Genomic DNA, 21,591 nt, shown 5'->3' with positions numbered 1-21,591 from the left:
CTCTTCTATTGGAACCATACACTTAACCAGGTCAGTTGCATTCATACAGTGTGCTCAGCCTGGCTAGTATAAACCTGGGTTAGGTTTGTGTGTGTGTAGCATGTAAAAAGGGTGGAGCCATGATTGCATGGTGATGGCCACCACATCGACCTTTTTGACCCCTCTGTGGACATTCCTCAATGGATGTAAAAAAGATTGGGGCTTTGATTGCATGGCTGTGGCCACCATCTTGACTATTTTACCTCCTTTGTAGACACTCCTGAACTTAGCAAACCCAGATGTTTTATGATTCAGAGAGGGTTAACTATGTATGGGGTATGAGGCAAAGTCACATCTAAGGATAGGACTAGTTATTTGTTTTCTAACACTGTTCTTCTGGCTTGGCACTGAAGAGTAAGATGGGAGAAGGCAGATCATGGATGGCGATCTATGCTGCTGCTTGTCTGGTCTGCATTTCCTGCAGCTTTTCCAAACTTGGGCAGTTGAAGTTGGTGTGGTTAGATGGTGTCCAGCTACACCAATTTCAACTGCCCAAATTCTCAGCAATGGGCATGCCGGCCGGGGAAGACTATACACTGAAATCTACACAGCTGAAACATTCCCAGAGTGGGGAAGATGGGTCTTGCACAATGGCTATGCTTGGTGTTTGACTTAGAATGATGTGTGAACTCAACAAATTGTGGCTTATTCAAAGCCATGACATAATGCAGTAGGTGAACTCAGCCAGTAGAAGCAAAAGTTTGGAAGATTTCATCCTTTCCTTAGCTACTTTTTTCCTCTGGACAACCTCTCCCTTCTGTTTTTCACACCACAGGAGATAGAGTCGCATCAAGCCAAACCTTTTCTAGTGATCGCATTTCTTTTTATTGCCCAACATTCTTCTATGCAAGAAAGGGTGGGGAAGAATGTCCTGGGGTCTGTTTTTTTCAGCCTTCCATGCCATGTTTATTCACAGGCCACCAATGTAGCAGGCAATTGGCTGTATAAACTGTGTGCCAATGATCCAATTTCCCAGGGATGGGGGTGGGGGATGGGGGTTATGCAAACTTGTCTCTGCAAGACTTTGAAATTGTTCTCTTTCTTCACGCCAGCTCCAGCTTCACTGCAACATAGACTTGCATGATGCAACGCAGTCCCAAGCTACGCCTAGGAAGGACGACGTCCAGCAGAGTCAGTGGAATAAATTTTGCGTGTATTCGATGGATTAATTTTATCTTCTGAGAAAAGCATTGCTCAAACTGGAAAATATTCCACAAGAAAATATATAAAGGGAAAATGTTTCGGTTTTCTGCTGATTATTTTCTAGACCACATTGCTGCAACTTAAAAAACAACACAACTCTATCCTTCGGAAGAGCGATGCTTAAAGAATCCATTTCTAATTTTGCTTTATAGTGAGCTGACGCACATCTCTTGAACTAAAGTGCTGACCAGAATACACTAGCAACCAGATTTCACACTTTTCACAGAAGTTTTGATATGGTGCTTGTCTTAAAATAGCAGAGAGAGAATCCAAGGAGTAAACATATGTTTTTGAATAACAACTTGGCCACTTTCTAAGATCTCTAGGAGATCATCCCAGAGGCCATGAAGTATTTTAAGTCTTCCTTCCAGCAAGCAGGGTGCAAGACTGAGGAATACAACTGAGAGAGAGAAAACAGGCTTTGCATAGAGAAGTGGCATGTTCAAGTCCCAGCATCTCCAAATGCGGCCTGAAAAACTCTGCATGGACATCTGGGAGGCACAACCAATCAATATCGACAGTACTAGGCAAGAAGGACCAATGGACTGTCTCTGTGGGTCTTCCTGGTTCAGCAGTTCCTCCAGTGACACTCTGGATGCTCATCAAGGTGATCCAGCATCCATTTGTTGCTACCCCCTTATTTCAGCAACACGTCAATAAGTAGGGCTCAAACCTACATTACTGGAGGGTGATGATGAGAAAAGAGGGGTTTGCCTACCCCAGGAACTGATATCTCTCTGTTGCTTACACAGACCCATCACCCCTGGCACACTGTGGAATGCTATGGAAATAAGTTAGAACACATTCATGGGAGATGAGGAAAACTATGATCCATTTCACCCTGGCTGGAAAAATTGAGATAAATCTCTCCATGCTGAGTGGAGCCTTTGCCTGTTATTTTTGCTGCTGCTTTCACATGGAAGAGAAAAGTGAGCAAAGGCTGATGGGGAGAAGGAGACTGGTCTGGGAAATCCAGCAAGACGGTCAACAGTTGTATCCAATAGAAGCATTTCAGCAAGAAAGTAGAAGTAATAAATTATAGAATTGTACAAAAAAATTGGCAGAGGAGCTACAGGAGCCTCGGTGATCATTCCTGCTTCTCTTTTTATTGCAGATTATTTTGGCTAAATACAGAAGCTTGTAACATATCAAACTGAGTTGAAAAACAAGGTAGGACTGTATCTCCCTGAACCCATTTTAGTGGGCCAAGGAGAAAACAATCATACACTTCAAGCATTAAGTTGCTGAACTTCTTACTACATTTTAAAAATTAATTAAAATTTTAAAATTTAACATTTTAATATATTTCACTTGCTGGATAAAAATATCAGTGACAGAAAAATGTCCAAATACTCCAGGCACAGAACTCCCTCAGATTAGAGGGAAGGAAGGGGCAAGCAAGGCACGCTCTGATTGTTAGTTCAGTTAGCTCTAAATGCTGTACTTAACTAAGCAATGGGAAGGTAAAGGTGAGAATATGTATATATGTTCCTTCTAGAATCTTACATGGCCAAGAATAATTCTTGGCCAAGATTGTTTTCTGCTTGCTGTATTTGTAATCTGAGAATATTTTCACAGCATGGAATTGGCCTGCCAGTATCTGCCAGTAACACTATAGCTACACTGCTAATTAAAAATCAATAACCCTTCCAGTTCTGTAATTACATCCCTAATTCTCATTAAGATGGACATGAATTCAAGTTTCATGGGATTTTGTAAACTTCCTGAAGGCTGTAGCCTTACGAAGGACTAGAAAACCAAGTCAAACTACCAACCAGAAAAGGTATTTACCTTTGCAGCAGATAATAGCAAAAAACTTCAAGTGACTCCGGTCAACAGAAATTTCTTTCTGATACAGTAACAAATTTCAATAACAATCATCTACTTCGATGGAGTTGACAAGCAAATCTAGGCATGTTACAGATCTGCACAGAAGCCAATTAAAAAAACATTACTGACTCTTAACAACAACAAAAGTTAACCGATCCTGCCCAGCAGTGTTGGCTTGAAATTCATAACACTTGGCAACATACAGGAAAATCTCCTGAAAAGCTAAGACTGAGTAGAAGAGTCATTTAGATGGGCTGATCAAATCAAGTAATGGAACATTCAAGCCATCAATTTAAAAGCCCTGGGGGTAAACACGGGGGGGGGGGGGTATATATATATATATATAGACCTGGAAGCTCCTCATGATGTACAGAGGTTTCCACCTCAAGTCCAACACCCAGAGACTGTAATCAGCCGCAAAGAGAGCAGGTGGGGTCCAATGAGTGTCAAAGCCACTGTCCTGGATGAAACCCAGAACATCCAGGAGTACATCACTAAGATGGCACCCAAAGATGAGCTGCTGAGAGAAGGCCTCAGGCAGCAGCAGACATGGGAAAAGTTCAAGAAGAGGAAGTGCCATGGCTAGACAAGACCCTGCACGGGATGTACCATGGAGAGCGAGCTGAGGTGGCTGACATGGGAAATCCTACCAGTGGCTGGAAAGGGCTGGACTAAAAGACAGCACTGAGGCACTGGTCATAGCAGCATAAGAACAGGCACTAAGCACCAGATCCATAGAAGCAGGGATCTACCACACTAGACAGGACCCAAGGGGCAGACTGTGCAGAGCGGCCTGAGACAGTCCAACTCATAGCAGCAGGGTGTAAGATGCAGGCAGGAGCAGCATACACTGAACAGCACAACCAAGGAGCCAGCATTGTGTACAGGAACGTCTGCACAATGTATGGGCTAGACCCTCCCAAGTTCAGATGGGAGATTCCACAGGTCATGGAGAATAACAGAACTAAGATCCTGTGGGACTTCCAGATCCAAACAGACAAGCAGGTACTGGCCAATCAGTAGACAAGGACTGGAATACAGCAGTGATGATAGATATAGCAGTGTTAAGTGACAGCAACATCAGGAAGGAGCATGAGAAGCTGGAGAAGTATCAGGGCCTGAAGGAGGAACTAGAGGGGATGTGGAAAGTAAAGGCCAAAGTGGTCCCCATGGTGGTAGAAGCACTCAGGGCTGTGACTCCTAAGCTGGGAGATGGGAATGGCTCTAACAGATCCCAGGAACAACATCAGAGATCTCTGTCCAGAAGAGTGCAGTGCTAGGAACAGTTAAGATACTGCACAGAACCCTCAAACTCCCAGGCCTCTGGTAGAGGACCCAAGATTGAGGAAGACACAGACCACCTATAGGGGTGAGAGGGGATTTTCTTTTTTTTTAATACACATATATATCTCCTTAAATCAAACTTGCTTGTAACTCAGCTTTCAGTACAAGCAGCTACTGCCACCTAGAGGCACATAAATTAATTGCCAGGAGAAATCTTGTGTTCTGTTCTAAGTCACTTTATTAACCTAAACTTTAGTTCAAATGATACAGATTTAGCATAGAATGCTGGCACTCTCAAAGTCCAATATCATATGTAGTTGGATCTGAGGATTCCCATGATCTTGGTGCAACTGATTGTGGAGTACTCTTAAACTGTATGATGGAAACAATTGACATGTGGTGCTAAGGCATTTAAGTAAAAACAGCTTTACAGTTTGAATCACTAAGTTCCTCCATTTTTCCCAGACAAAAAAAAAAAAAAGGCCCCAAATTACTGCAGTCATACTCAGAGGAGCGTAAAAATAGTACAGGATATCTGTGTAGATGAGAAGGGATTTTGAGATGGTTTAGAAAGCTCAGGGCTATTTGTGTTAATCATATAAACAATTCTATGCACTACCATAACAGTTTACGGAAGCAAAAAAAAAAAAGGGAACGTAAAGATTTTTTTTTTTAATTTGACAAAACAAAATATGATTGGGAAAGATGTCTTGATAGAACTGGAAGAATTCAGTCTTCTATTTTTTCTAGCGCTTCCATATCCTCTGGATCAAGGCGCTTGATGAGGATCTCTGAAAAGAGGAAATAACTTTATAGCTGACTTTTTGGAAAGGCAGGGATTCCTAAGCCACTGGACTGCAGTAGGCAGATCTTCTAAAGTTTACGACACAGCACCTCCTATACAACCCCGCTTGCTGCCTGCCAAGCTCCTAGTTCTATTTTTATACTCTTTTGGTTAAAAAAAACTGCAAAAAGCCACAAAACAAAAACACTTGCCACCAATGTAATCTTTATTCCCAGCACGAACTCTGTAGGTGTTCTAAGAAATTAAGATGGTGCATGGCTGCAGACCATGATGTGTTTGGAAGAGTGTCCACCTGCTCAGAAAAATGCCCACCTGTTTTAAAGTGAACGATACAAGAATTATTGTTAAATTAAGCGGAGGTGCTTCAGTCTCCTTGTGCTTTTTATCTTCCAAGCACTGCAGCCTTACAGTTTTCTACTTTACAGCTCTGGTGCAAACTAAAAGCTAATGAATGTATTTCTGACTAAAGTTTAAATATTGGATTACCCACACTTGTTGTTTACTGGTCCAGGGAAAATATCACACTCACTGAAGTGGTCCTGGATCGCAAACATGAGGGGTAAATTATGCCTTTCCACCATATTGAATGCCAGGCCCTTCTTTCCAAACCGTCCCGCTCGACCAATGCGGTGCAGGTAGGTCTCAAAGTCAGGTTCCCGTGTCATTTTTGTAGGTAAGGTAAAGTTGACCACGACTGTGACCTGCTTCACGTCAATGCCTATGGAGAAATATAAACAAGGAGGATATTTACAGCTGACTTGCCTGGATAAAAACAGCAAAAGCCAGGGGTAGCTTCAGCCATTTGAACTGTACCTCTAGCGCAGACGTTGGTTGTGATGAGAACTTTGTATTTCCCGTCGCGGAACTGCTGGATTAGCTCTGCCCTCTGTTCAACTGTCAGTTCCCCACTCAGCAGGGACACTTGGTGCCCATCATTTGCTAGGGCAAAGTACAGCCATTTAGCATTGCGGCGAGTCTGTCAAAAGCATATGAGAAATAAGAGACATACAAAGTGAAGCACTGAAATGGATAGCACCCTGGCTGTGTTTTTGGGGTCCTATAATGTATTAATTTATAATCCACCTGATATGAATGGGTTACAAAACAAGAAGGAACCCACAAAACAACCTATTACAGTGTTTCACCATTCATTCTTCTTACGTTTCTAGGGGCAACTGTTAACAATGATGGCATTTCTGCATCAATATAAAGCAACTTAAATTGCTATTCCCTCTTTGGGTGATTGGTAGCACATGAATATGCTCCAGATTTAGTGGTGAGACATTTGCAGGAAGATACCTAAATCCAGCCAAACGCTGGCCAGATGTCATAGGCAGAAGAAATGACCTTGAGGGACAGGAGAAAGAGCTGCTACCAAGACAATGGTCAGGTAAAAGAAACTTGAGTCCAAAGCAGAACTGTAACATGCATAAATGTCTCAGACAAGACCTTCCCTAGTTCTAAGATAAAGGGAGGGAGGGGGGAAGCACATTCAGACTTGCAAGATTCTGTACTATAAATAAAAGTAAAAAATAATAATATTGGCTTGCATGACTTTGGTTTCCTAGTCTGGTTTACCTTGAATGGCTGACATCAGAGCACCTTACCTGGCAGAAAATGATTGCCTGGCCAATGGTGATGCTGCCATAGATGTTGCACAGGGCTCTGAATTTGTCTTCCTTATTCTCACACTCAAAATAGTACTGCCTGATATTGCTGAGGGTCAGCTCCTCTCGACGGAGCTTAATTATGTTGGGCTCAGGGACGATGCGTTGTGCAAACTGTAGCACAGGATCTTCAAAGGTTGCTGAGAAGAGAAGCATCTGGCAATCTGGTGATAAAGTTCTATGGAAAGTTTTTAAAAAAAAGACTAGTTCCAACAGATAGGGCTTAGAGAAGTCAACATTAAATGCCCAAGTGAACTGATCTTCATGGCTCCTTTTGTCAACATTCCAACATGAATGGCAACATGAAGGAACTTGTTTCAAGGAGGCTGCAGCTCAGTGGTTTTACATGCATAAGGTTTCCAGATTTGATCCTCAATGTCTCCATCTACAGAAAATTGCCCATCAATACAGGCCAGTATAGGCTGCATTCAGTTAGATCAAAGATGAGCAAAGTTATATTTGGACTGCAGCATCCATGATCCATCACTGTGGGCCATGTTGGTTCACTTGATGGTAACCAGAACTCACTAACATCTGGAGGTCCCTAAGTTTTACAGTCCTGGGATAGACAGAGCAACGGTCTGATGGCTCCATAGGAGTGGAAGAGACAAGAACCTAGAAAGCTCTCAGACCTAAGGCAGGAAGACTGTGTGGGGAGAAGAAAGAAATCTGTTGTAGGAATTTTAGGAGGGGCATCATGTAATTGAAGTGACCAGTGACTTGGGTGAGACCTTTGTTAAGCTTGTAAGCAGAAGCACCAACACACATCCATGCTTTTCTTCCATGCCACATGAAGCAGCATTTGTTGAACTTGGGATCTGCTTTTGCCCTGGCAGAGGATAAGAATCTTAATGACTTTCTCAATAATATAAATCCATAAAAGAGGAATTTTTATTGATATGAACTGTATTTTTATAATTGTCTTTTGGATAATGAGTAGCAGTGAGGCAACTTGGGAAAAGTTAAATATGAAGTACAAAAAGAAGAAAAGCATGTTTTACCTCTGGATACGGACACTCTGGTCCAGGAAATTCTGTTTATCAATCATGACATCTGCTTCATCCAGCACAAACACTTTGATCTTCTTCACATCAAGAAAATGTAGCTTAAAACACCAATCTAGCAGGGTCCCTGGTGTTCCAATTACTATTTGTTCTTCTATTACAGTCCCCCTTGGAACTAAGAAAAACATATTTATTTTTCCTTATGTTGTAAAGAGCATTATTTTCTGCACTGAAAAAAACTGAGGACTATGTAGTACTATCTTTGTGAAGTTGTTTTTCTTTGGTCCTGTCCAAAGTGAGGAAAATATGAAACTGAATAGGTCGGATAATTAGAACCTTGAATCAAGTCAATTTCATTCCTAAGGAAGAAATCAGTGAGGATGTTGGGCACCTTATAGGATTGCTATGAAGGCAAAACGGGAAGATCCTAGAATGTTTATTATAACAAATATAAGAATAAATACTATTAATCTTCTTGAACACCAAAAAAGAAATGGAGCCATGCTGTGTTTTGTGTCTTCTTTTTCAAAAAGGTAGGTATCATGGTGCCATCCAGATATTTTGGGCAGCTATCTGCACCTAATAAACCACAACTGGTTTGCTGGCTGAGTCTGATTGGATTTGTAATACTGTATTGAATATATGAAGGGCACTATGTTGCCTACTCTGGGCCCCATAAAAACAAGTACACAAAGAGTGAGTTTGCACCACAGCACTCACACTATCCAGTAAGCAACTTCTCAATATATATGCATCTATAGGAAGCGCATTCTGACATCTTCAAATTACGGTTAAGACAACATTACGAAAGGCCATGGTGGGGTACAAATAACTAAATATTGCAACCTAATATAGAAGAAAGTATTTCCTAATATTTTTGGTTGTGAGAAAAAGTAGTTATTTTCTATATTTATCCACTATTTATTAAATTAAATTAAATTAAATTATCATGAGCATCTCAAATAATTTCCAAGTCTGATGCAAAAATCATATAACTCCTCAAGAAGGAGAATTAAAAATGGAATGGTAATATTGTGCTTAGCTATTGAAAAGATTGCTACAAAGCTTAAAAACTGTGGACGAATCCCCTATATGATGTGGACATGTGGTCATGAGTGTGCATTGGGGGAGATCAACATCACTGTGTTTTATAAAATAAGCACAGAAAACTAACTGTTAGTTAGCACAACAAGCAGAGAATGCAAATGCACTGCAGAGAGAGATCCTGACAGCCAGGATGATGGACTTTTACTGGAGGTCCCAGGATCAAGTCCATCTTCAGTCAAGAAAGTTCACTGGGTGACTGGGCCAATTACTCCCTTTCAGTCCAACCTACTGTAAAAGAGCAGGCTGCTTACAAAAATTGCAGGCCCCTGTGCTGCCTTCTTCCCCTCCTGTCTGAGCCTTCTCCCCAGCATCAGCGTGGCAGAGTTGCCAATAAAGCTGCAACCTTGAAACAGGTGGGGGAGGAGAACGGAGGAGATGCGTGATTTGGAAGCTCCGCGGCTGCCAGCAAACAGAAAAGAAGGTGTTTTTCCTTCAAAGGCTGCCTGTGTGTGTGTGTGTGTGTGTGAATGGTCCAGAGGGAAAGAAGTATAGAGGAAGTATATATTGATTAGGGGCAAAAACTAGAGGAGGCAGCGTAACATGTACTTTGAGAAGATCATGGAGGAAAGGCAGGATAAATATCTAGCATATATGTAAGTAATCCTTACTTCTGTTGCCTCGAATAGCATAAGTAACCCTTATGTTGACACAGAATTTTCCCATTTTCTCCACAACGTGTCCAGTTTGAACAGCCAGTTCAAAGGTGGGAGAGAGGCAGAGGCACTTCAACACAAGACAAAAGAAATGTAATGAGATGACTTATCTACATAACTTGGAGCCACATTTTAAATTTAGTCTTCAGCAAGACACAGTACTATGCCGTTAGCATCGACTGTTTTCACATTCATTGATTCCAACTTCCTGGGGTGCTCTTACACTACACCTTGACTGTGGAGTAGCTATAATATGATTTACAAAGTATCTCCATCTTATCAGATCACTGTCTTCCTGCATCGTTCTCATGTTCCTTTCAAAAGTTCTGATTGAAAAAAAAGGGGGGAAAATTGAACCATAGCACAATCATAAACATGGATTATTTTTGGTGCAGCTCTTCTGAATTTTAAGAGGGGTAGTTTGGGATGAATGCAGCAGCATACTGGATGAGTCTTATCACCACACATCTGTATCCCCCTCCATTGCTTTTCTGACCGGCAGCGCTTTGGCTGAATATATATTTGAACTTGTAAAAGAATTCTGCTTTTTTAAATTATGTTTGTGTGAACAACTCTAGAGCAAATTAAAATAAATGTCAGATATGACCTGAGTTAATTTCTCACTCACACACTTTTTTTTAGCACTGAAGTTTGGAAAGTGCTTGAGATCAAGTGTGTGTGTGTGTATATGTGTACTGAATTGGTTCAATAAAATGGTGTGGTCAGGTGAATTGTTCCATCACTACCCTCAGGGCTATATCACTTACATGCACTAACATTGATGAAATATAGCAGGATATATTCCCAAAGCACACTATATCCTAAGTGTGCAAAGTGGAATGTAATACCCTATGTAGCTTATAGAGAAGTGAATAAGGACTAAAGCACCAGTCTGGGTGCACCCCAAATTAGGTCATTAAACGTATGTGCCAAAAAGCAAGGGCACCAAAGTTTGAGTGGAAAATATTTTTGTAAAACATTAGATTCTAGTGCTTTTGCTAACATATTTTCCAGTCAAACTTTCTTACAGGAAAATGCAATGAAGTGGCTAAAATCCCACCAAACAGCTGACTGACTTCCACATCCATGATTTGAAAATAGCCACTTGATGATCATACAAACATTACTCTCTTATCCAGGTGCATTTTAAGATGAATGTGTGTCAATTCCATGGCAGTTTCCTTTAATCAATCAGCTCCCACATTTGTTCTGACTCAGAATTGAAACCAGTGTACTGAAACCCTCTGTGGTTAACAGTGACATGCGCTTAATGGAAAGGCAAGGAAACAGCCTTACTCAAGTTAATACCAAAGATTTTGCTCACAAAACAGCATTGGTGAACTGACCTTGAAGGAAGCAGCAGGGTATGAGCAAATTAGTGACTTTTACCTGTGGAAATTGGTCCCCTGGGTTTATTCTGCTCAGCATAGCTAGAACAAATGCAGCTGTTTTGCCTGTCCCTGACTGACTTTGTGCTATAAGATTTTGGGGTCTGAAATACAAGATTATTGTATTAACATTTGTGCAAATAGAGGGCGACTGACTAACAAGAGAAAGTGGGATAATAAAATGATTCAAGGATTTCTTTTTTTATAAAACAGACAAAAAGTAATGTGGGAATGGCATTTAAGTAAAGAGAAGTAAGGAGAGGCAACTTTCATTAAACTAAGTCTGAAAGGCTAAGAGAAGATACAAACAATGAAAAAAATGAAAGCAGATAATTTCAAAGGAAGGACAAAATTGAACAAGCTGAAAATCAGATTTCTGCAGGAGAATTTTCATATGATAACAATATTTAAAATACGGCAGGCAAAAGATGGGTAGAGCAAGCATTAAAATGTATCCTAAGTCTTTGTATTGTTCTGGGAATGCTTTTTGCTTTTATCTTAACTCACAAGAGTTAAGAGTCCTGTGGACCAGTTACGTGCTATCCCGTTCAGCATCCTGTTTCCACAGTGACCACCTCTGAAACCCCAAGTAAGAAATGCAATAATTCACCTTCAAGGCAGATAAACTGAGATTCCCATGCCTTCAAATCAGCCAATACAAATCACTGCCTAATTGACACAGGTCTTTCCTGGGCTACAACATAAGCAATATCCTTCTAGTTTGTTTTAAACCAACTTACGGGTCAGCAAGCATCAGTGGCAGTGCTGTTTCCTGTATCTTGGATGGCCTGTTAAAACCCATGCCATAAATACCTTGCAGCAGTTCAGTCTTTCTGTTAAAACAACAAAGGGTAGAAATGTACTGGTGGACAATTAAGATGACTCAGAGTGAAACGGGAATGACTCTGCCCGGAAGGTAACGTTTCCTGACCTTTGATTGCTATGAAGGCCTTCCATCATGTGGCAAAACATAATCCTCACTACTATTAGTATGAACAAAAATTGCAGAAGAGAAAGCCAGAACTTCAATGGAGCATCATTAACAAGTTTGGTTCACGCAAAAGTTATACTGAAGCAAACTGTGATGATTTCATCTGTTTGCCCATGTTTATAATTGTACAGGCTGGATGAAACTTCTGAAATACATGTACTGTGCTATCTCTTTGGATGGTCCGTTCTTCTTGTAGCTTGCAATGGAATGGAATAGCAGGAGCGTGGTGGGATGAGTGCTTAGAAATCTTATGGACGGAAACTTCCAAGATCAGCCTGGAGAGATGCAGAGCTCAGCTGGCGCTTTTTCTAGAATACATTCATCCACCCACCCACTAACTGGAGGAGGAGGAGGAGGAGGAGGAGAAATGCAACTGAATGGAAGAGCAGATGTCTGCTGAAAAGTTAATGCTATGAGCCTCCACTTGTACTCAACAAGGGTGTACACATGTGGGTTGCATGTAAATAAACAATATATCACAGAACACCTCATCTGAAAGAGAACAAATTCTTGAATAAAACATTTCTGCAAGTTATTACCACCTGGAGAACTGAAGAATAGGCATGAGGGGGAAAAAGGAACTTAAGCCAAACTCTAGTTAGGAGTGACAAAATAAAATAAAATAAAATAAAATAAAATAAAATAAAATAAAATAAAATAAAATAAAATAAGGAGTGGACAAACAGCAAGGATAAGAATTAGAATTTCCTGATGCATTTGCAAGGTTGCTTTAATTTTTGATATTATTATTACTAAGCTTATTATTTATTTATTTATTTATTAAATTTATATGTCACCTATCTCCCCCAGAGGAGAGCAGCTCACAATTAAAATCAAACATTAAAAACAGTAAGAATATAAATATCTATATTAAATTAGCTAAAAAAAAATACTATATATACAGTATATTAAAAAAAATTATATAGAATTCAAGATGACAGGGGGGCAGAATCAATTACCCCACCAGCCAATTTCAACAATGCGAGCCCACCTCATACTTATTACTGTGCCATCTTTTTGCCCAGAAGACACTCAAGGAAGCTAACAATAAACAGTTAAAAGTGATAATATTCTATCAGCTAACTCAAACTAAAAAGACCTGCCTAAAAAGGGAAGTCTTGACTTTTCCTGAAAGTGTAAAAGAGGGGCTGAATGCAGCTGCCAAAGAAGTGCATTGTATAGCTGGGAAGAAAAGAGGAAAAGCCCCTTTTCCACTTAACAAAATAGACATCAGAAAATGAGGGCATCTGTAAGAGGTTATATCTTGCTCCCTTTAAGAGCTGGACAGATTCATGCATTATCGAGATAGGCTGTTCTTAGCCAGGCAGTAAGCCATTTCAATGTGTTACATAGAATTTTAGGCTTTATTATTAGCATTTTAATAAAGGTGATATTAGCATGTTAGCATGGTATCCATGCCTCCTTTTGAAGTTTAGGAAACCATGGTTTTCCCTTGAGCCAAAGCTATTTCCTTTGATGTGCAAAACTTTCAGGGAGCGTCAATCAAACAATAGGGCTGTATTCTGAAGTCCTTGAACGTTGCAAGTGTTAAAGAAACAAACCCAGGTGGGAAAGGAGGAGATGCAACATATTTTAAGGGTATCTATTTTTTCTCATGTCTAATCAATGTCTTTTATTGTTTGATTTGTTGCTTTCTGACACATTACATATATTGAATGTATGTATCATTTGTTTCTGTACCCTATATAAAGACTTGACATCCCCCTTAATAAAATGCCTTTCGCTTTGCCTGAAGTACTTGTGGTTCATGGGGTGGGGACACGAAAAAGCCACTTTGTAAAGGTACTGGGTGTTTCTCTTCCAAATTCAAGAACTAGGTTCTTATCAGCTCCACACCAACTCAGGTGCCTGAGTTTTATGCACAACAAATGCAAAAGCAACTTAATTTCTGCTAACTTCAGAATGCTGATAACACAGAGAAACCACCATAAACCAATCAGTGCTCACCCTTTACTTCACAGTGACGTGCAAAAAACATCACTGAATTAATGAATGCCCTGAACTACTGCAGATCCTGGAGCAATTAAACATTTCCTTACCTCCACCTCACAAAAGGGTAGTTAAATAAATAACTAGTGACCTCCATCCAGCTCAGGTTACATGTACACTTGTTCGGTCATTTGCAAAAAAAATTCTGCATGACTGCTATCAAAGGAAGCTAAGTACCAAGACAACAACCCTCCTTAGTTTAAAAACCTTGCAGCTGATGGCGAAAGGGCAGCATGTCTACATTCTTACAACCAGCCATTTTCCCTGGAGCTGGAACCTTGGTTTCATGCTGCTGCCCTGGCTGGAGTTAAGGAGAGGGGGCATATATTTTAAACTATGCCTAAAAACAGGCACTGGTGCTGTGTGTGTGTATGTGTGTGTGTGTGTAAGGGGTGGATAAATAGAATGGTTGCTTTCAGAAAGCAAGATGAGGTGGGAATTCTCACCAATCTGAAAAAGTATACCCATAAGCTCTGCAGAGCTGCAGCAGTGCAACGGGGGCGGGGGGAGGGGCGGGGGGGATCCTCAGGTTAAGAGTTAGAAAAAAATTAAGTAAGCTCCCTAAACCAGCCAATCTTATAAATCTGCAGGTGCTTCTGAACTGTAGCCCTAATGTAGGCAGGCCCATAGCTACCATGGCCAATAGCCGATGCTAACTTCTACCTCTGCCACACTACAAATAGATCAACAGCTCGCTGAAGAGCACAGTAACGAATGGGTCAAAGTGAATGGGTTTGGGCTTCTGTTACTCACAAATGCAGCTCTTCAAAGGTTTTTACAGAAAACAGTGGTGAACTGGGATCTCGCTGTAGAACCTCCACCTGATGATTTGACTCCACTAGAGATTTCCGTATCAGCTTATTCAAGAGAGATGTTTCTGCCAAACTCACTGGGTAAGATGAGAAAAAGAAATCAGTTAGGCATTTTGTTTGGAAGAAATGGACTGGAAAACAAGAGGGCCCTGCTAGTGTGCACTGATACAGCCCCTCCCAAGGGAAGACCTTTCTTTTCAAAACTGCTCAGATATTTCTTGCCCTCTCCCAATCTCCATTCTTTTTTCATCATACCAGTTGGATTATAAGCCATAGATGCAAAGCCTTAGGTGCCTTAAGCGCTACAGCAGAAAAGTCAGCGTAATAAATAAAAATGGGCTTGCCTGATTGGAGAGGAATGGATTGAAACCATTTCAATTTATTTCCTATAGTCAAGGAATGAATCCTTTCAACTATAACGGCTTCACAATCTTTTCTTCGAACTCATACGCTTCAGAAATTGCATCTTTCCTTTAGAAATCTTAGTGTACTACATGAATGCCCTCCTCAGTGAAGGACCTTCCAGATCATCCTCTGGCCAGCTTTTCTCTGGGTGTAAGAATCCATCAATCACCAGAAAAATGAGCTAAGCCTCAAGTGGAACTGCATTTATGCCTTTCAATTTCATCTTTGGCAATAAAAGACAAATGTCTCTCCAAAAAAACCTGCAGTTTTTATGGCAGACTGTTAAGACAACATGGATCACTTGTCAGCAAGTAAGGGTTAATCTATAACCCTTGGTTCTATTCTGCCTTGATATATGGATTCCAACACGTAAATCTGCATAAGTGGGGCAAGGCTATACACCCAAATACAGGTAGTTTTCAGTTAACGACCATTTGTTCAGCAACTGTTTGAAGTTACAGTGGGGCTGAACAAATGGTACTTATGCCCAGTCCCTGAAGTTATGGCCGTTGCAGTACCCCTGCAGTCACGTGATCAAAATTCATTTGGCAGCCCACCCATACTTACGACCAGAGTGGTGCTTCAACTCCCCCCACCTGCCTATCTCCCATCTCTCCCATTTGGCTACCCTGTACCCCACTGCCTCTGCTGGCTCTGTTGTCCCCAGCTGACCTTCATCTTCTTCCCAAGGTCGTGTGTGCCCTTGTTGAAATCACATGCAGAAGGCTGCATGTGGCCTTGGGAAGAAGGCCTGGCGCAGCCAGAAGCTGCATTGCAAAGGGCCAGGCCAGGTCAGCAGCAGGAGGAAGAAGACAGCGAAGGTCAACTGGGTGTGGCAGGGCTGGTGGAGCACAGGGCAGCAGGGGCAGCTGGGGCTTTGCGCTGTGGCGGCTGGCTGCAGTGCAGGATTTGAGGTGGCATTTCTCGGTGGTGGTGGCGGCGCTGGGGCTGAAGTAGAGGCCTGGGGGCGGCGGCAGCCTGCTGACACTGCTGAAGGCCCTGGGCCTCTAGTTCAGCCCCAGCGCCGCCAAGGAATGCCATTGTGCAGGGTGGCCAAAAGGGCAGAGATCCCCCCATCTAGAGATAGACGAGTGGAGGGAGTTGAAGACGAGGCAGTCCCTTACCTTACTGAGGCTAGGGGCTGGTAGAGACCAAGCCAGGGGTGGCTTGGATCAGGGTGGGTCCTCGCCTAACAACCGGTGGGATTCATTAACAACGGCAACTGGGACTGCCAGGATTGCCATTGGTAAGCAATGCGGTCACATGACATCACACTTTACAACTGCATTGTTTAGTGACAGAAATTCCAGTCCCAATTACCGTTGTTAACTGAGGACTACCTGTACTATTTTATACAGAGAATTCCCTACATATAGACAGTTAGCATGTCAGGAAGAGAGGCTCAAGTCCACCTTGTTTCTGACATAATTGTTTTTATTTATTTCCGAAAGTAATAAATGGGGGAAATTTCCTCCCAAAAATGGGGGGAAATAAAAAAAAAATTATGTGAATATTAATAATTAACTTACCATTGGTCTTGCTTATATGTTCATATCATATTATGTAATTAATTCATTATACTAAAATCAGTTTGCCTAAGTTTAAAAGAAGAAACAACAAATAGAAGACTACCTGCATAGAGAGTAAAGGTGAACCCAATTTCTATTCCAACTGAGAATAAAATGTTTCTTCAAATATGGAAAAAGGGTCAAGTTTTTAATGCTGTATAACTGAGGGAGAATGCGTTTTTTTCATCTTTGTAACATCAGCCTTTTTGTGATTGTTAAGAGTGTGCATTGTCCATTTCCTTTGGCTTCTTATTAGGTTACAGAGTCAGGGTACATAGCATAAAACTGATTTATTAATTTTAATAGTGAGTACTCAGTGGTACCAACATATCCTCTGTGAACTTTATGTTCCTTTCCAGATGTTTCAAATCATGTATCTCACTGTTGTGGCTAATCACCCAAGTTAATGGTTCTAAACATGTGAACAGTAGAGAAAAAAAGGGATAATCCTGTTGTACATCATTTTCCAATAAACAATTTAAACAGGACTACATTCAACTTTATCTGTAATTTTGGAAAATAATATAAATGACAAACTATTCTGTAAACCACCCAGAGCCGTTTTTTAATGAGACGGGCGGTGACAAATTTGATATATAAATAAATAAATAAAATTTTAATGATGTAGTAAATTTTAATTGGGGGGGCACTTTGGAATATGTAGGAATATTTTATTACCTGGAAAAGTGCCTGCAATCTGAAGTAACCCAACCCAGACATTGGCATACAACTTCAATGATAGGTAGGGCTAACTACAGCTTGCAATTATCCATAATCCTACCTCTGTCATAATCCTTCTCATTCCATGTCTCCTTGCTTATAAAGCTGCTCCCATCGCTGTCTCCTTAAAAGGAATTTTCAGAACATTTTTAGATTTGTCTACACTATTTTTTTAAAGCTTACAGTTAATACTGGTGTCCCATAAAAAAAAAAAAAGCATACAGCTAAGAAACATTTCTAGTCCAATTTAGAAATTTCTGGTTCTGCAATAAAAAAAAATGGCATGAATTAACTTACAGACCCATTCATAACTTCATTCTAGGATGGATTTTGGGGGGGGGGGTGAGGACAGGGCACACACTACACTAAGCCATAACTTGCTTCATCAAGATTTAATTAATAAAGTTGCATAAATTCATAATAAATTGTAAAGAATGTTTTATAAACCTGTTGCGCTTGGCAAGGGGTTGGGTCAAATGATCTCCAAGGTACCTTCCAACTCTTATGTTCCATGATTTTATGAGAACAAGTGGGTTCAAAATGAAATCACTCCATTTGGGGGCCATTTGAAAATACAGAAACACATGCACATTCTGGTACCTGCAGTAGAAACCATCTATAGTACTTTCGTGATCCACCAATAGTTTCCAGACCACTGGCTGAGACCCACTAATCTAGACATTGCATATCAGTACACAAATATTACTATAAAATAAACTACAGTGTAGTTTCTGTTAATAAAGTACAAGCAATGGGCTCCAGACATCAACAGACAGGATACATATGTATCACACAGATCATCACACCAATATTTCCAAGGAGCATTATTACTAAGTTTATGTCTTATAGTTCAGCAATTCAAATACTTCTAATATATATATTAGGGCACAAAACATAGAAAACAATGCTGTTGTGGTCTTTAAACAATACCCAAGCACACCTCTTACCTGTCACTGAGAAGGACTGAGAACGTCTGAAATGTTTTCCACAGGCGCATGCCCTGTAAAGCTATGAGCACAAAAGACAGAGAACACGCGATCTGAGACTCAATAGTTCTACACAGCCAATCTAACACTAATGTGGTTGCATGTGCACACTGTGCCTCAGTGTAATTTAACCATGGTTAGTTCATAATAATAATTTATTAAACTTGTATGCCGCCTGACTCTGGGCATTAAATATAAGATAGATGGATGGATATTATAAGAATTGGTATGGTATGGTGCTTAAGGCATTGGACGAATACTGGGGAAAGCAGTTTAGTCTATCCTCCTCCATGAAAACTCACTAGATGATTATGAACCCCAGCCTAGTCCACCTTACAAGTCTGTGGGTGTGAGGTAAAAATGGAGGAGAAAGTGCTACATGTATCACCTTGAGCTTCTGGAGGAAAGGCAGAATATAAATCTAAGGAGGAGGAGGAAGAGGAGATGCCACAATTGGCCGGTCTCCAACAACACTCTAAAGCACAAAGCAGGATTTACAAACCATAACAGATGGGTTTGCTTCCCATGCTAACCAAAACCCCACAAAGCATTTTATGGCTTAAAGTGATATGTGTATACAAGTGCATTACAAACAAGTCAGATTAGGTAAGGATGAAGCAGAAGAGCCAAGCCCAAGAAAAAAGTGGAGAATGAGGGTAGGGAAACAACAAGGTAAAATACAAGAAAAGTAGGAATGAGATGAAGGAATTGGAGACGTAGCAGGCCATGTGTCATAGAGGGATGGCAAAGAGAAAAATGCCTACTTATGACAACAATGAAGAGAGTAACAAGCATGGCACATGGGTGAAAGAGGAGCAAACATGGAAAGAACCAGATAAAGGAGAGTCGAGATATTGATGGACAAGAAACTAGGCAATGAGAAGTAGAGCCCTGGGAGGAAACTAATGAGTTTGTGGCCAAAGGCTTCGGCAACTGAAAAGGTTCTGTGGGATCACACCTGCTTTGGAATAGGTACAGAGAACATAACAAAAAAGAAGCAGATAAATAAACATTAATCCATAAATACACACCCATCACACAATTTCCTTCAGGGGGAAGCAACATTATGCAAAGGGACAAAATAGCAAAGCCAAGGAATTAAGGCATGAGATAAGAAAAAAAGAGAAATGTAACCAAGTCTAGTTTACACCGGACTATTGATGTAAAGTGCTCAATACCTTCTTACAAACCCTGCTCCACACACTGCCTTTTGTTTTTAAACTTCTCCCCTTTCTTGTTGAGGATTTCATCAACTCCATCCAAGTACCACTTTCTTGATCTTTATTTATTTATTTCAATTCAGAGGCCACCTAATTTCAAGCAACTCCAGCTGGCTTCCATTTTAAAAAGCAGGAATAAAGAGATTGTGTATGTCCAGGGAGTGGGGGAATCACATACGTAACACGCCATAAAACATCCCACAAGGGCTCAATGCCTACCCTACCCCAAGGCCTGAGAAAACAGCCAAATTTTCAAAGACTTTGGGAATATCGGGGCGGGAGCCATACAAATCTCTGGGAGAATACCATTCTAGAGGGCAGGCATTACAAAAGAGAAGGGTCCCCTTTTTCTTGACCCATTCATTGAGTCCACTTGAGGTGGTCTGCCAATAAATTTAAATAAAAATTATAATTCTCCCTTCATATATTGGTTTTGCAATTTGATCCTCGGCCCTTTTATATGACCAAACCACCTCTATGACTTCTTTGATATTCAAACTGCATTTATTGAGCACCAGTTTTGGTGCTCTCTTCTTATCCTAGCACCCAAACTTGAATAGCACATTCCCTTTGCATTCAATTTATGGAAGTGCAGAACTCCTTATGGGTAAGCCCTGATCAGTCCAGGGATGTTGACATATTGGCCCCAATATGGAGAGATTCGGAAGAGGAGCAACACAACAGTGATTTGCCCTAAGAGACATCAGCCACAGGAAAATTACAGGTATTCCTTGTTCAGCAACCACAATTGGGACCAACAACTCGGTCATTAAGCAAAGCAGTCGCTAAGTGAAATTGTGACTGTGCTTATGATCTGACTTCAGCTTTCCTTTCCTTTACAGACCTGTGAAGGTTGTAAATGCAAGGATTGGTTGCAAAGTTACTTTTTCATCACTGTCGTGACTGCAAACAGTTACTAAACAAGGCAGTGGCTAAACAAGGACTACCTGTAATCAATTTGGAGAACACAATTAAAATACATACTATATTTTAAAATAATTGCATAGCACAGGGCAAGGTAGAATAGATGAAATAGAGGGGGCAGTGACAAAATGTTGGAAACATTATTGAGAGTGGAAGAATAATCCTCACCAGGAACGCTTTGATGAGGAACTATACATGGCTACTTTGAATAAATAAACAAATAAAATAAATAAATAAAATTTCTTGAATAAACAAGAAAGTGTCCAACAGAAGAAAAGTCGCCAGTTTGAACTCCCTTGGCCGGGAGCACTCTACCGTCAGTGCCTGAGGAGTAAGCAGCACCGAAGCTGCTTTTGCGTGAGGGAAAACTGAGGGAGCAAAACGAACGAATCTTAGATCTAACCCAACCAGCTGTTTTTAACTAGCCAGTTTCACCCCAGCAGGAAGCATAACCTTCAAAGCACACGCAGGAACGACAGAAGAGCCTCTGGGCATGTGCAAACAGCACCCCTCCTTCCCCCCCGTCACTCAGGCGTGGGTTTGGGGCGCCTTCACCGGGGGGGGAGCGCTCGGCGGCGGGAGACCCGCGCGGAGGCGAAGGGCTCAGGCGCGGAGAGGAAGCGCTCTCGCGGAGGGCGAGGGCCGAGGGGAGCCCCTCTCTTACTTTCTGCTGCCCGGGCACGAAGTCCCCCTCGGGCCTCCCCCCGCGCTCACTCGCTAAGCACTTCTGCTTCGCCCACATCGCGCCCTCCACCCGAGGGCGCCCCGGCAGCCCCGCCGCCGCCTACAACGGTTCGGGAGCCGGCAGACAGAAAGGGGCGGGGCGACGGGGGGGTGCGACCGATCGGCATTTATCACCTCGGCCGCCGGGCGGGGCGGAGCGGCTGCGCTGTTGCTACGGGGAACGCAGAGTGGGGCGGGGCGCCTCCCCACGTGGTCCAAGAGGGCTCCGCCCACCCGCCTGGAGGCTGAGGC

General features: G+C 41.5%; 1 protein-coding gene across 4 annotated transcripts; it reads right to left on the bottom strand.

The window, feature by feature from the left end:
- Nucleotides 1–2,374: 2,374 nt before the first annotated feature.
- Nucleotides 2,375–21,553, bottom strand: DDX25 (DEAD-box helicase 25). Of its 4 annotated transcripts, none has more exons than XM_088139115.1 (12): nucleotides 21,475–21,553; nucleotides 18,434–18,494; nucleotides 17,548–17,610; nucleotides 14,735–14,870; nucleotides 11,721–11,813; nucleotides 10,982–11,084; nucleotides 9,548–9,662; nucleotides 7,830–8,007; nucleotides 6,769–7,006; nucleotides 5,975–6,137; nucleotides 5,691–5,879; nucleotides 2,376–5,147 (listed from the first exon to the last, which is right to left on the bottom strand). In XM_088139115.1, the coding sequence occupies exons 5-12, from the start codon at nucleotides 11,780–11,782 to the stop codon at nucleotides 5,086–5,088; spliced, it is 1,110 nt and encodes a 369-aa protein (XP_087995241.1). In that variant the 5' UTR covers nucleotides 11,783–11,813; nucleotides 14,735–14,870; nucleotides 17,548–17,610; nucleotides 18,434–18,494; nucleotides 21,475–21,553; the 3' UTR covers nucleotides 2,376–5,085. The 4 variants fall into 4 exon arrangements, with proteins under 4 accessions (XP_087995240.1, XP_087995241.1, XP_087995239.1 ...); XM_088139113.1 differs by lacking the exon at nucleotides 21,475–21,553 and adding an exon at nucleotides 21,281–21,444; XM_088139114.1 differs by lacking the exons at nucleotides 17,548–17,610; nucleotides 21,475–21,553 and adding an exon at nucleotides 21,281–21,444 and having other exon boundaries at nucleotides 2,375–5,147.
- Nucleotides 21,554–21,591: the final 38 nt, after the last annotated feature.

Source organism: Python bivittatus, unplaced genomic scaffold, assembly GCF_059951505.1.
Source record: "Python bivittatus isolate LINGU-HERP-01145 unplaced genomic scaffold, Pbiv_v1 ctg000320_np1212, whole genome shotgun sequence".
NCBI classification, from domain to species: domain Eukaryota; kingdom Metazoa; phylum Chordata; class Lepidosauria; order Squamata; family Pythonidae; genus Python; species Python bivittatus.
The sequence above is the reverse complement of the archived record's forward strand: the minus strand, read 5'-3'. Positions and strand labels throughout refer to the sequence as shown.